This window comes from Canis lupus, chromosome 1 (assembly GCF_003254725.2).
Source record: "Canis lupus dingo isolate Sandy chromosome 1, ASM325472v2, whole genome shotgun sequence".
NCBI lineage: Eukaryota > Metazoa > Chordata > Mammalia > Carnivora > Canidae > Canis > Canis lupus.
In genome coordinates, this window is record NC_064243.1 from 50,066,936 (window position 1) to 50,081,466 (window position 14,531).

The following is a 14,531-nucleotide window of genomic DNA, read 5'->3' on the forward strand; positions in this document are numbered from 1 at the left end:
CATGTCAGGAACAATATTATTTCTAAAAGAGAGTGGCGAGGGGTATGGATGGAGGAAGAAACAGGCTTTCTGGGCCTGCTTCTATGAAAGGGGTAAGAAAATTGCTTTCTTTTTGGAAGTGAGTGCAGTAATAGGTCCACTTGACAAATTACTTTCTAGAGCACATCAGATCGTGTTATCTCCCTCTGTAAGGATTCCTTCTTGTTTTCATCTTTCATCTGACCGTGGTTCAGATGGGGCAAAGCTTTTACATTTGGCCTGTGCCTCATCCATGGCTTCTATAGTCTTAATTTTTTTTTCCTTCTCCTTGAAAAAAATTCTTAAATAAAATCAACATGAAATGAATCTTATTCTCTGGTCACAATATAGACATTTAAATAGATGGATGGACAAAAGCCTGGGCCGCAGGCTCCGGTAGGTCTTTCAGGTATACTTCCTATGAGTCTCCAGTCTAGGGAGAAGGTGGGAGTTAAGATCATGTTGGGTCAGTTCAGATTTGCCTGGGGCAGCCTTCAAGGTCCTCTCCTTGGGCCTCATCCATTCTGTGCTGAAGAGGCAAAAGACGTTTGAGGACCTCACCTGGTGGAATCTTTGGGCCCAATGAATGTAAAGCAGGGAAAGAGTTAAGGCTGGGATCCAGGGAACACAGTTTATGGATCCATCATAGTCCCCTGGGGACCACTGACAACACCAGCCACTTGTCTTCACCCAGGAAAAGCCCTGTCCTTGTGCAGGAATTTTCACAGAACTCATCTAATAACCTAGAGACGTAGCTTTTCCAGGGGAACGTCTGACCAGTGGTGAGAAATGCATTACCCTCGTGCTAAGTGCCTGTTTCACTTGGGCCACATTGTACTCTGTCTCAATTTCATTGAAAATAGGTATAAGCAAAAACAAAACAAAACAAAACAAAAACAAACAGAAAACAAGAAAACACACCGTTAAGACTAGAATTCCTAGACTACGAATTTGTGCAAGGTACCATCAGAAAATATTTGCCTTTAATTTGGGAACTACTTAAACTACTTTAAAGCTACACAAAAATTAAAATTCACGTATTTGCATGACTGTTCAATGCATTTGCTGACATGTTTCATAGAACTTATTTTGAGATCATAAATTAAATTTCCTAGCAGACTTCACTCCCATTTTTCTTAAATATGTCATTCAACTAAATCAGTATGACAGTAGAGTATGCTCTACACAAATTAATGCTTGAAAGATGCCAAACCGGACCACCTGCATCTCTAGCTCCTTTGAGTGAATGGTAGCAAGTGTTTACAATTTGGTTTCCCTGTCCTTGATCTTTGCTGATGGAAGCCACATTTTCTCTTCCCTAGTCTAAACCCAAAGAAAAACTATGTCTGAAATGGTGTCAAATTCTACCTAATTTAGTTATTGATTACCTCGCTTTTATTTCTAACAAGTACCATTGCTATCTTTTTTTAAAAAAATAAGAAACTTAAGAAACAAAGAAGTAATTCATAAAGAAAATTCTCTGTTATAAAAAGTAAAAGTAATATGTCAACATGTTTAGAAACGTCAAACATTACAGAAAGTTATAAAGTAAAAGACAAAAACTTTCTTTCCTATATCCCCACTTTCTCTATCCAAAGGCAACCACTGTTAATGATTTCTTTAATGCTTTCCAGAAATTATTTTATGTATTTACAAGTATCATTTTTTTCTTGCTCTTTTTACTTAATCCTATATATTAAAAATTGTTCCATATCAGCACACAGGTTGACCTTATTCTTTTTAACAGGATGTTTTATTCTATTGTATAGATATGTCAAAATTATTCTTAACCATGATGATGTTACTGAAAATTTGTTTCCATGTTTTTACCTATTACAAAGCATTGCTACAAAAAATATCCTCCACAAATATCCTGATAAATCTTTGTGATTATGTCCATAAGGTCTATTTCTAGCAGGATCACGTGACTATTACACCTATTGGAGCAGGTGTAAGGATTTTGCAACCCAAGTTAGGACACAGAACTTTGATCTCCAAGGATGATTCTGTGATAGGGCTGAAACATGATCATAGCCTTATAATCCTGAGTGTAAATATCACCACAAAGGATGGAGAATCAGAAAGTATAAGGAAGCAACTGAAACAATGATTTCAGATCCCTGAGGCCATTCTCTAAAGGCAGAGTGAAGGTAAATCAAGAAACCCCAGTGCACAGGAAGGAAGGGATGATGGACCCCAGGCCCTAGACCAATTATGTTGGAGGATTTAGCTCCTGCAGGGGCTGCTGTCCAGGAGAGCTTATGAAGAGAAAAGAGCTGGAGGCAAATCAAAAAGACGAGGGCATAATGTGTATTTATGAGGCTTCTACCACCAGGTGATAGAAGCCTGAGAAATAGTGGGGGGTAAAAAAATAATTAGTATAATGAGGTGAAGCATGACTGTCTGTCCCCAAGATCTACCAATGGCCTCTGGGAAGGCCAGGGAAGGGAGGCCCACCATTCAGAATGCCAGGTAGGGTAACTTGTCTGGTCATCTTGCACATTGCACAAGAGCACATTGTTGTGGGCCGGGCCCAGAGAAAACAAGAATTGTTTTCCCACGTCCCACATTGTTGGTGACTGCATGTGTCAATGTGCTGCAGCCATTTCTGGCTGCATAGAAAACAGGAACCTCCAAAACCCACAATTCCTTCCTCATTACTATAATGTCCTATGCAGTTAACCATTTATGAGGTTGACTATGTTAATACCTACTATGTGCAAATATATTGTTTACCATAGTATCATTTCTTCTATGAAGTTTGAAAATCATGGTTCATTGAATACAAATCACTTGAAGGCAGTGATCACCCACAACTGTAACATTTCATCCTATCTTGTTTATGGATCTGATACCCACAGAATTATATATATGGCAATAGCTGCTTAAGACAATGGAAAAGTTTTCACTATAAAAATATGCAGTGTCAAAAATACATCCACAACCAATAGGGTATACATTTTTTATAAAAATAATATTTTGGGGATCCCTGGGTGGTGCAGCGGTTTGGCGCCTGCCCTTTGGCCCAGGGCGCGATACTGGAGACCGGGATCGAATCCCACATCGGGCTCCTGGTGCATGGAGCCTGCTTCTCCCTCTGCCTATGTCTCTGCCTCTCTCTCTCTCTCTCTCTCTCTCTCTCTGTGACTATCATAAATAAATAAAAATTAAAAAAAATAACATTTTGTTAGTTCTCTACAAAGAGGAAAATGCTGTAGGTAGATCTCATTAGCTCATTATAACTGCGGCACACTTGCTGCTCAGCACTGTCCATTTAAAAAATAAAGCAAGTGCTTTCATTTTCCCAAATTGTTCCATGGAACATCTATCCTATAAAATGCACCACACAAAAGGCAGTTCTTGCTCTAAAGAGTTTAGAAGATGCTGCTTGTGGTATTTGACTTGTTCAGGCAAAATGCATGTTTGCAGATTGAAAGCTTTAAGTCTTATGGAAAAAGCCCCCTCTGTTTAACCTAGCTTAACATGTGTTTCCAAGCTGTTTGGTGATGGACCTCTGCCCAGCCTCTCTGCTTCCACTACAACTTTCCTTCCAGTAATATCCCCTGGAACCTGTGCTGAATGAGCCTCACTTGGGAAAATGCTGTTCTACATTTTGGTACTTAGAGGAATTGCTTTAATTTCTGGAAAGATTTTTCTCCTTAACTCGATTGGAAGAGGTTGCAGTGTTTGTATGTGAGACACAGGAAACTTGAGTTTGCAGAAGCTACTCTTTGGGTGATATTCTAGTGTTTCTCTAGACTCATGCTGTCCATTAGAACTTTCTGTGGTGACAATGACACAATGCTTTACCTGTGGTCCAGTAGTAGGAAGCCACATGTGGCTTGAAAGCCACTTGGAATGTGGCTAATGTGACTTAGAAACAAATTTTAAATTTTATTTAATTTTAATTTAAATAGCCATCTGGCTAGTGGCTACCATACTGGACTGCAGGGCCCTAGAAGGAGGTGAAAGCAGGATCAAAAGAACTGCATAGAAACTATATTATTTTCAGTAGAAATCTGTTTTCTAGAATGTTCTAAGCTCTCTGGCAGCTTGTAGAGCTAAAGAAGGCTTCTCCATTCCACCTGCCACAGAACTGATTTCCTAACATTATTCAATGAGATGAAGCTTACCATTTTAAAAGAGTATAATTATTCCAGATTTCCCTTTATTTTAATAACAACAAAAAATAGCTAAGGACACATGGAATGGTCAGTGGTCTGTGTCGGATTAGAAAATACGTATTTGTATTTCAAACAACAGGACACTTTCTAGGAACATTTGCCAATTGATAAATGTTTCCCAGAGGAATGGTATGCAGAACTTGTTTGTACATTTGTGAACGATTTCTTTAATTAAAATAAATATTCTCCAAAGCTTTCTATCTTTGCACTTCAAGCTGTCTCTCATACAGAAAGTCTAGCGACACTTGTTTCCTATCTGCAAATGAGCCAATCTTAGAGTTTAAATTAGATTTCTGGACACATGTCAAATAAACATGGAATGCATATTTTTGACATTTCATAACATTAACTTTCTTTTAAAAATACTTTTTGATAAAGAACATCTTGTATATAAAAGAATAATGTGTCAACAAGATATGATTCCACTCTCCATGTTTTGCACAGGCCAGGTGGTTGAAGCAAGCCACTTATGACTACAGCTGGAGCTTTACGCTTAAACAGTTACATATAGGCACAAAGAAAAATACCTGTCCTTTCTGGTGTCTCCTTGAAAACATCGGAAATATATGTGAAAGCACTACATATAGTGGAGTCTAGATTTCACTCTCTAGACTTCTTTTTTAAAAGGGAGAACTCAATATAGTTTTCAAAATACTTCATACAAGTTATAATTAAATTTGGTATTTTTATAAAATTAAACTATCTTTAAAGTATAGGATAAGCAACTATTTTATTTTTCCTTTTATTATTAAATATTGACTATCTGCTTATTTCTGAGCTCCATGTAATGCAAAAGGGGTTCCCCATCTATTTATTATAGTTTTTAACTCAATATCCGATCTTTGAGTGAAAGACTAGGTATCTCTATTTGTCTTCGTTGACTTCTTTCCTATATAAGAACTCAAAATGAGGCTTGAACCCTGATCTAAGTACAATCTTCAATGATATAATAACGCTACTGTTATAAGTAGTTGAAAATCACCATTTTGAACAAAAATTTCTTTGCACATAGCGGGTCTTACCCCATACCTACACAGATCTAGCTCTAGGTTTGATGGAGCCTTTCCATCTTTAAGTACTACAATATCAGAGGCCCTCTTCAAGGAAAATGCAAGAGGACAAACTTGGTAAAAACAAGAGGTTTGTGCAATTGGGGAGTCCATGGCTGATGCTTCATTAGCAATTTGAGAAATCTGCCTTGGCAACACGTGCTCTTCATTAAAGTAAGGAGGGCCTGCCTACCAGGTGCTTGAAGAAATTCTTTCTTATTTCCTTAACAAATGGTCAGTAATATGATTTTTTTAATCTGTTTTTTTTTTCAGTTGTTATCTTTGTCCCTACATTTCTAATTTAAAACAGAAAACTCTTCATCTAATTCCTAGTATTATCCCAGATCAGAAATTCTCTCTCAGACATATAATATACCCAAAAAACACCAAATAAGATAATGATGTTTTATTTATGGAAAACTCACAACATTTGATTGCCTTAGCTTTCTGTATTCCCAGGTCAGTGAGTACTAATATATTCCATATTTTGTTGCTGTTTTCCGGTATTCAACACGTCAACATTTTACATTGGAGTCATAAAAGTTAGTGAGATAGTTCTGATGAATAGCAATAAGGCAGAGTAAAGAATAATGCATAACATGAATTCCTTAGGAAATCAATTAATATTTTTATAAGCAGTAGTAAAAATATGATCAAGGCTAGCAGAGAGTGAGGTCAGGCTATTTGATTTCAAAATACATTCTTTGTTAGGTTCTGTCTATCAATGTGAAAATATTCTGTGCTCCTGTCAAAACCAAAATCTCAGTACCCTTAAGACTTTTATATATCAGAATGTACAAAATTCTAGTTTGGCTACATAGCCTTTGACAGGTACGTAACTGTAACTTTTGCAGTACTTTCAGGTTCCTAATTGACTTTTTGTGGATCTCTGAACTTAGTATATTTTCTTCTGAATTATGTATTATGTGTGCAAGTCAAACACTGTATATTTTGTATTTGTTGATAAGGTTCTTGTAAGCAATTCTAATACTGGGGTAAATGATGATTAATATTTGAAAATAAAAGTGATAGTGTATTCATATCATTTTTACATTGTTTATATCCATCCATTCATCCATCCATCCAATGAATGTTGAACTCCAAATACATGGATTTACTGAGGACAATAATGTCAAGATTATAAAGGCATGTAACAAGTGTAACACTTCAACTTGAATCCTGGTAATAAATTTGCTGGAACCATCATATATCTATCAGGCTTTCTGAGATGTACTGACATTATCATTTAAATGGAAATCCTTGTCCTCATTTATTAGCTAATGTGCACTGCTCTGCAGGTAACAGTTCAGCCTAGTGATACAGTAGAGCAAAGGATCAGGTAATCTTATTTTCCAATGGACAGTATTATATGTTTAAATAAGAGAGTCATAAATACTAACCTAAGCACCTATTTTAAGAAGCCAATTAAAAACCTGAAATCTGTTCCTTCAGATTGTATTATATGTTTCCCTGTTGTATGTATTCACAGGAGTCGTGGATGTATGAAGGACCATCTAGGTGTGTAGTGATAAGCTGACTGACTGGAAGACTAGAGCCACCCAAGCCTGGAGTAAGTACAACACATGGAGCTGTGTCTCAAAACTGAAAATGGGTGGTCCTGGTCACATCTCAATGCACCTGTAAGGCCTAATTTTATAACATCAAGCACTTCTTGGATACCCAGATAATAAGAGCTGCACTTTTTGAATCTGTTGGTAGGTGAGAAAAAAATTAAGCACAGGTAGACTCACAGATACCTTACATTAAACCCGTAAACTACAACCTGACAACCAAAGAGGTTAATGATGGCTAGAGCTTCATCACATCCAAAACTCTATGATTTTTCCATAGCTTTTTTATTAATGATTTTCCTTGAATCATTGATCATGTAGGATGAGGTGCTTACTACTTCCTGAGATAGCCCATTTTATTGTTGGTTGTCCCTAGTGTTAGGGCAAATGGTAAGCAGAGATTTATCTTCCTCTAACTTCTACTTTTTGGGCCCTGTTCTGTCTCTAAACAAGCTGAGCTAACCATGATTTCTACCATACGACAGCTTTCCATTACCACCCTTAAATCCAGAAAAGTTTGGCAGCTTATGAGAATGAACAAATCTTAGCAGGACTCAGAAAAAGGAGAAGAGAAAGAAGGAAAAAAGTGAAGCCAGACAAAGAGCTTCAAAATCTGTTTTAATAATGGTCCATTTATATGCTATAGCTAGCATACAAATATGGCTTAAGGTTATTGACCAGTCACCTTTTAGAGGGACACCACATTGGTTGTGCAACTTACCATGTCCTCAAGGATAACTTTCCCCAGGACAAGCCTAAGTGCTCCTGTTGCACAGGTCAGCCTGGAATAACCACCATGTTATTTCATAGAAAAATCCACTAGGATATTCTGAACTGCAGGTATCAAATTTCCTGTATAATGACCACAATGTGAATGAATGATATTCTGACAAAGTACTATGTAAAAAAAGCAACTCTTTGAAGGGCTAAAATTCATAGATACCTAATTCCTTGCTGTAGATCTAGCTTGATGTGGTTTGATTCCAGAATATTTGGAAGAGAAGATCAAATGATTATCCTGAACAGAGGTTTTAGGTTTTTGTTTTTTTTTTTTTAATTCTGGGTCTTTCAAGCAAGCTTTTGGTAAACATTGATTAAACATTTCTTTAAATATTAAATATAAATACATTGTATGCTAGGTACTGTTTTAAACATTTTACATCTATGATCTCATTTCATTGTCATAATAGTCTTATATGGGGTTGCTATAATACATCTTATTTTAGAGATGAGGAGACTGAGACACAGAAAGATTAAGACCACTAGTAGTTGGTTCAGCCAGGATTTGAACTTAAGACATCCAACTCAATCTCCTTTTTAACCCTACAGAGTCCCAAAAAGCAGATTAGTTGGGTTAACAACCTTTTGTGAAAGTTGAGGATTTGAAGGCAAAGGGCAATGATGAGGTCGATTTATCTCTGTTGAGAAGTCACGTAATAGGAATCAATGTAAGCCTGAATAAGAGTATGGGGGCTGGGGCAAAAGGGCAGGGATAGAAAGGAGAGCATCAAGTTAAGTGCATACTTTAGAAAATTATTCCTCTGTTCTCTTTCCAAGTTCTTCATATTGTAAACCCTGATGGTTCAGGAAATGCTCATGAATTCTTTGATATTCTTTTCTTTAAGATGGAGTTTAACTATCTTTTCTTTGAGGGTGGCTGAATTTTGCATGTCAATTCTAATGAAAGAAGTGAAGTGGAAGTGAAGCCTTGGAGATCAGGTCACACAGGTGCTGTGACTTTCTCTTTGCTCTGTCTCTTGGATCACTAGTTCTACATAAGTTAGCTGCCATCCTGGGGACAGCCTAAGAAGAGGGTCATGTGGTTTGGAACTATGGCCTTTTGCCACTAGCCAGTGAGGAAGTGAGCTTTTTTGTCCTAAACTCATGTGAGAGAGCCATTTTGGAAATGGATCTTCCTGCCCCAGTCAAACCTTCAGATAAGTGAAGCAACTCAGTTTGACTATGGCATCATCAGAGACCCTGCACCAGAGCTAGAGCCACCCATCTAAGTATTATGGACTCTTGATGCCCAGACTCTCTGGGATAATAAATGCTTATTAATTAAATGGTTAAAATTTGGGGTGATTTGTAAGCAGTAATAGAGAAATACTATACAAACTGACAAGCACACTTCTGAAAACAACAAAACCAAATAAATAAAAATAAAATAAAACTCATTACTTAGAATTTCAAAAGGAAAAATATCCTGAAGACAGCTTTTCTCATTTAGGTAAGGTATGCCCCCAAACTGTTTAACCCAAAGGTATCAAAGCAGTTCAATTCACTCCCAAAGTAATTTTCTATGATTTGAAGCTTAAATTGTATGCTACTTCTTTACTTTGTCACATTGTACAAAAAAGGGAAGATTTAGCTATTCAAAACTTAAAATTACATAAAACCTTCAAAGTTCTTTAAAGCAAGGTGAACAACAGAATGCAGAAGATGTGCCAAAGAAAGTCTCTTTCTCATAAAGATCATAAAGAAATTTAAGACCTTAAAATCCAGCTTTAGAGAATGGAACAACAGTAGGCAATTAGCAGGCAGAAGCATACAGTTTGGATATTAGTTAAAAACTATTGTGACTCATTTTAATAGAAAACATTCACCAGCATTGTGGTTTCCTAGAATTTGGCAGCTTGCTTAGGCCCCACACAATTGGTGCAGATGACACAGTACATGATGATGCTCTTGGCTGGAAAGTGCAGTTTGACATCTGTAATTTCTAAAGCTAGCAATTATAACTTGTGTTTCCATTCTAATGTAATCATGATTATTAATCCAGAGGCATTTTTTTCCTGAAGGGTCATCATGGTATCTCATTGCTTTCTAACGTCCACTTCCTCTACTATATGGCTCAGCCCAGGGCTTTGCAACCCCACTGCATGACAGATAGCTTTACTGAGGACAACAGATGTCAACTTACGCATAGATGACTTACAGCTCTCAGCCAAAAATTAGGCCCTGGCAATATGCCTCTGCCATCAACACTCCTTCTACAAAACTCCTCATGAAGTAGCAATTTTAAAAGAAATGTTTTCCCATCAAAATTCAATAGCATTTTATAAGCACATACACTTCCTTCCTTTCCTGGCCTGCATGAAATCTAATATCAGGATTATTATCCATTTGTCATTTCAACCTATAATTTAGCAAGGCTTTTTGTGTTTGAGTTATGCTTCCCTCACACCTTCCCTGTCAGCTTGCAGCCATAGATTCATTCAAGAGGCTGCCTGGGTCATATTGGTTGACCTCTTAGAACAAACATTTTCCATGTTTCTTATTCTGCTTCTCTAAGAGGCACCATTAGTTTTGCTCATCTCTATTTAAAATGATTTTTATGATACAATAACATTTCAGGTTTTCCATATTAATCTTCATTTTATTTCTTGAAATACTTAGGCAAACAATTCTGCTAAGACATCACTGATGGGAAATTCTCTTTTGCCTTTACTCTGTCTACTTAAAGCCAACTCTGAAAAAATAATACATTTTTTCTCTGAATCAGCTGAGCACTGGAAAAAAAAGTTTAAAAGTCTGGTCTAGTAATTCACAATGTCTTAGAAAAAACACTGTGATAAACAATTAGAGCAGAAAATCTTAATATAACTTTTTCCTTCACATCAATGAATATATATGTTAATATCTGGGATCCTATATAAGAATTTAAAGGTCTATTTTTTTTTTAAGATTTTATTTTTAAGGAATCTCTATACCCAAGGTGGGGCTTGAACTCACAACTTTGAGACAAAGAGTCACATGCTCTTCTGAATGGGCCAGCCAGGCACCCCTAAAATTCTGTTTTGTTATACATCAGTTCAAAGATATCTGAGTACAAAGGGAAAATGAAAATAAAACAAATATATAATCATTGCCAATTCGCTAAAACCAAACACACACACATCAACACCCAGAGGTGTGGGTGGTACTTACCCCACAGCCAAGATCATTACTCCCTTCACAAGTGACCTTCCTCACGCCTGGCTCGGGAAGCAGTCCAGCTCCACAACCAGGGCTGGGGCACAACACGCCCCCCATCTGTAACACACACTCTTCAGCACCATATTGCTGGTATCGGTTGTACTGTAAAAAAACAACATGAGTTTTGAAGAGTGATAATGCTACAATGTGCTATTTTAGTCAAAATATTAATAGCTGGAGGTCTGTGGGCTTTCTTGTTAATCTGTTTTGGTAAAAAATGAGGTGGGGTGGGTGGACAAGGTATGATCCAACATAAAGGAAAAGGCCTTCCCAACTGTGATTGGTAAGCAGATAACTTTGCATTTCTAGGAAACTGGTCCTAAATTCCCCACCCCCAAGGTTGTTGTTGTTGTTTTTAATACTACTACTATCAACTGCATTTAACAGTCTTGTTTCATACAAATTTTAGGAAACATATTTACTTTTTAAGTTATGGACACATAATGCATCATTATCAATCTCATCAAGTAGTCATTTTCATGCTTCTATTCAGGACTCTATGCCTCTATTTTAAAACCATTTTGAAAATAGGCCTTAATATCCAGCCCACATGATATCTGAGCAATACTGAGCACATTCAGCTTGATGAAGAGATTCACATTATTCCTTTTATCATTATTCTCTTTCTTAAAGCATGCTTTCTTCTATCCCTGATTTCCTCATGCCATTTCGTGGCTTATCACCCTCTCTGGTTTCCCCAGCCTGCAGCATAAAGCCACACAGTACAGTTTCCAGGGCCTTCCTATCACTGCCCTGTTATTGTTCTCTTTGTGTTATTTGATCATATTCACTTCTAAACTCAAATCAAGTCAAGTGGATTTGCTCAACTCTAAATTAGTTTATGTGACATTTGGTGACAGTCTACTATATGTCAGACCCTACAGTGGTGCTGGGGATACAGTAGTGAATAAAACAGACACCTTTGCTCTCGTCCACATGCCTATAACAACAAATGCTGAAAGGTTATATTTCAGTGGAAAGGAGAATAAAAAGCAGAGAAGAAGCAGATTTTGGAGAAGATAGGGACTATAATTTTGAAGAGGTGATTAGGGGGAAGGGGATGCCTCATAAAGAAGGTATGTGTATTAAAACATCTAAGGGAGACTAGAAAAGCGAACCACATGGCTACCTGTGGGACTGGACTTTTGGGCCAAGGATAGAGTGGTACCAAGATGCAGAGGCCAGAATGTGCTTGGTGCTCTGAGGTGCAGCAGAGGCCAGTGTGGCTGAATGACAGCAGATAGGGAAATGATGCGGACAGAGAGCTTTTGGGGATCTTGCCTGTGTAGGTCCCTGAGGGCCATTAGGAGAACTCTGGCTGCTATTCTGAGAAATATGGGAACCACAGAAACTTTGGAGCTGTGGGGTGACATAATTTCACTAATCTCTTAAAGACAAGCATCTGGCTGAAATATTCAGAATTGACTCTTGGGGGGGTGGAGGATGGGAGAAAGAAGCAGAGGGGCAAGCAGGAGGTTTTCAGTGATCCACGTGAGAGATGACAGTGGCTTGAACCAGCAAGCTAGTGGTAAAGGTGGGAGATCAGCTGGATATATTTTAAAGGTAGAAACAGCAAAATTTTTAGGTAGATTGGATACATGGCCTGTGGAAAAAAAAGGAGTCAAGCATGAATGTAATGTTTTTGCCTGAGAAGATAGGACACACATACATACACACACAGAAAGAGAAAAACAGAGACTGTATTACTGGGATGGGAAGACTCAGAAGAAGGTGTGTCTGTATATGTGTGAATGTGCATGCACATCTGTGTGTGTGTATAAGTTGGGAACTGCAAAAAAGAGCCATTTCCACTGTGCTCATCTTCAATTTGATAAACTGCTACACAGCCAAGATTCTGAATGGCTAATGGGATATATGAGTTTGGAGTTGAGGAGAAAGGTGTGGGTTGTAGATACAAATTTTGAAATAATATGTGCATGGAAGGCTGGGAGGGAAAGGGTTAGCATCAAGCCTTCCATGCATTTTCTCATTTTTCTGGCCCCAGGAAAGAAAGATGACTTGGTCAGATCCTCTTGTAAACATGCTAATGGTACATCCATACAATGGCATTTACTAGAAAAGATTTCTTAACTATGGAATACATTAAGCAGGAAATACTTATGTGATGAATGATTCCTCGAGTGATGAATGATGAGACAGTTTATATAATTGAGAGATGTCATGTTAATGATCATTCTGTGAGCTTCCTGGAGACTTCATTTATTAAGTCTGGCCTAAAGCACACCCTAAGATGCTGAGAAGTGACCTAGGAAGCCACGCCAAATGACCCACACTTCTCTGTGCTTTTTGGGTACCTCATTATTACCTGTATCCTTGAAGTAATTAGTAAAGCTTGACCCAAGGTTACATCTATGATTCCTGCGAGTCTGACTTGACAATCTGACTCTGTGTTCTCAGTAGTCATGAGGCTGGCTGAGACTAGCTAACCTTTTCTAGGAAAGATGAGAAGGAGCCAGCAAAGGGGACTGAGGAGGCAGGTGGAAAATGAAAAGGATGTAGGTATCCTGGAAGCCAAGGGAATGAAATTCTTCTAGGAGGGTGTCATGATAAATTGTCCTAAGAGCTACACAGAAGGCAATTACTGAAAATTGGTTGGAGTCGGAAATGCAGATGTCACTGTGATCTGGACAAGAGCCATTTTCAGTGGAGTCATGGAGCCAAAAGTCTTAGTGGAGTCAAATGGAGTCAAGACAGATTTGGAGGGAAGGAATTCTAAGAGGTGAGAATGGGTACTTCTTCCTGTAGGAGTTTGGCTGAAAAGGAGAACAGAAGCATAGGAGAGCAGCTAAAGAGGGTGGTGGGATTATAAAGGATTTTTTGAAATTGAGGAAATAATATAAGGGAATGAGTGGAAAGAGGAGAGGAGAGTATTGATGATGTCAGCTAGGAAACAAGCTCTGTCCTTGGGCAGAGGGAGGAGCAGGATCTCAAGCATGAGTAGAAGGGTTGGCCTGAAGGGCATAAGGCCGCAGTCCTTAGCAAAGGAAGGAAGGGAGTATTTGGGCCCAGGGGCAGACAGACAAAGGAGGTGTTGAATATTTGAGAAGAGAAGAAAGACATCAATGACCAGGGGAGAGGAAACGGATAGAAGGAGCTAGCATTATTGCTAGGCAGCACTAAACAACCCATTTGTAGGCAGAGATTATGCATTGAAAGGAAAACCAGTCAGCAGAATTTTATGTTTCTCTACAACACATGGCTGCTAAGTGCAGAGTAGGCAGGAGGTTGGATTTAAGCCAGGTGGTAAGGAATAAGAGATAAGGCACTCCTCGGTCCCTCCCACCCCTACATGGCTTTGGCACACAAATATCCCCTCACACGACTGTGAGTGATTTCAGTACATATGTTTCAAACCCCTCTGAGGTGTTCAGCTCAGTGCTGTACCACTGGACTGTTCAACCTTTATGCCTATCCAAAATGGGTATTAAGTTTTAGTTTTGTAAGATGAATAAGTTCTGGAGATCTAATGCACAAAATGGTAATACAGCGAATGATACTATATCGTACACCTGAAATTTGCTAGGAGGGTAGCTATTTCAGTGCTTCAGGCTTTTACTTAACATCTGCTATATCTCCTTTCTTCTACACTGGTTCTTAAGAACACAGAGGATGATGGAAGAAAACTATATTCCACGATAGCTCATTTGCTTTATCTCACACACATACAAGGGTATTAGAATAACAATACCAGTATCACTATGAATATGATT

The 14,531-nt window shown here is 38.1% G+C and overlaps 1 protein-coding gene across 1 annotated transcript in view; it reads right to left on the reverse strand.

Annotated features, from left to right (window-relative positions):
* PRKN (parkin RBR E3 ubiquitin protein ligase) overlaps positions 1-14,531 on the reverse strand; it is a 1,305,989-nt gene that overhangs the window by 174,333 nt on the left and 1,117,125 nt on the right. The window contains exon 9 of the mRNA XM_025422695.3: positions 10,753-10,902. Coding sequence (XP_025278480.1) covers positions 10,753-10,902 — 150 coding nt within the window. The remainder of the gene's footprint in view (positions 1-10,752; positions 10,903-14,531) is intronic.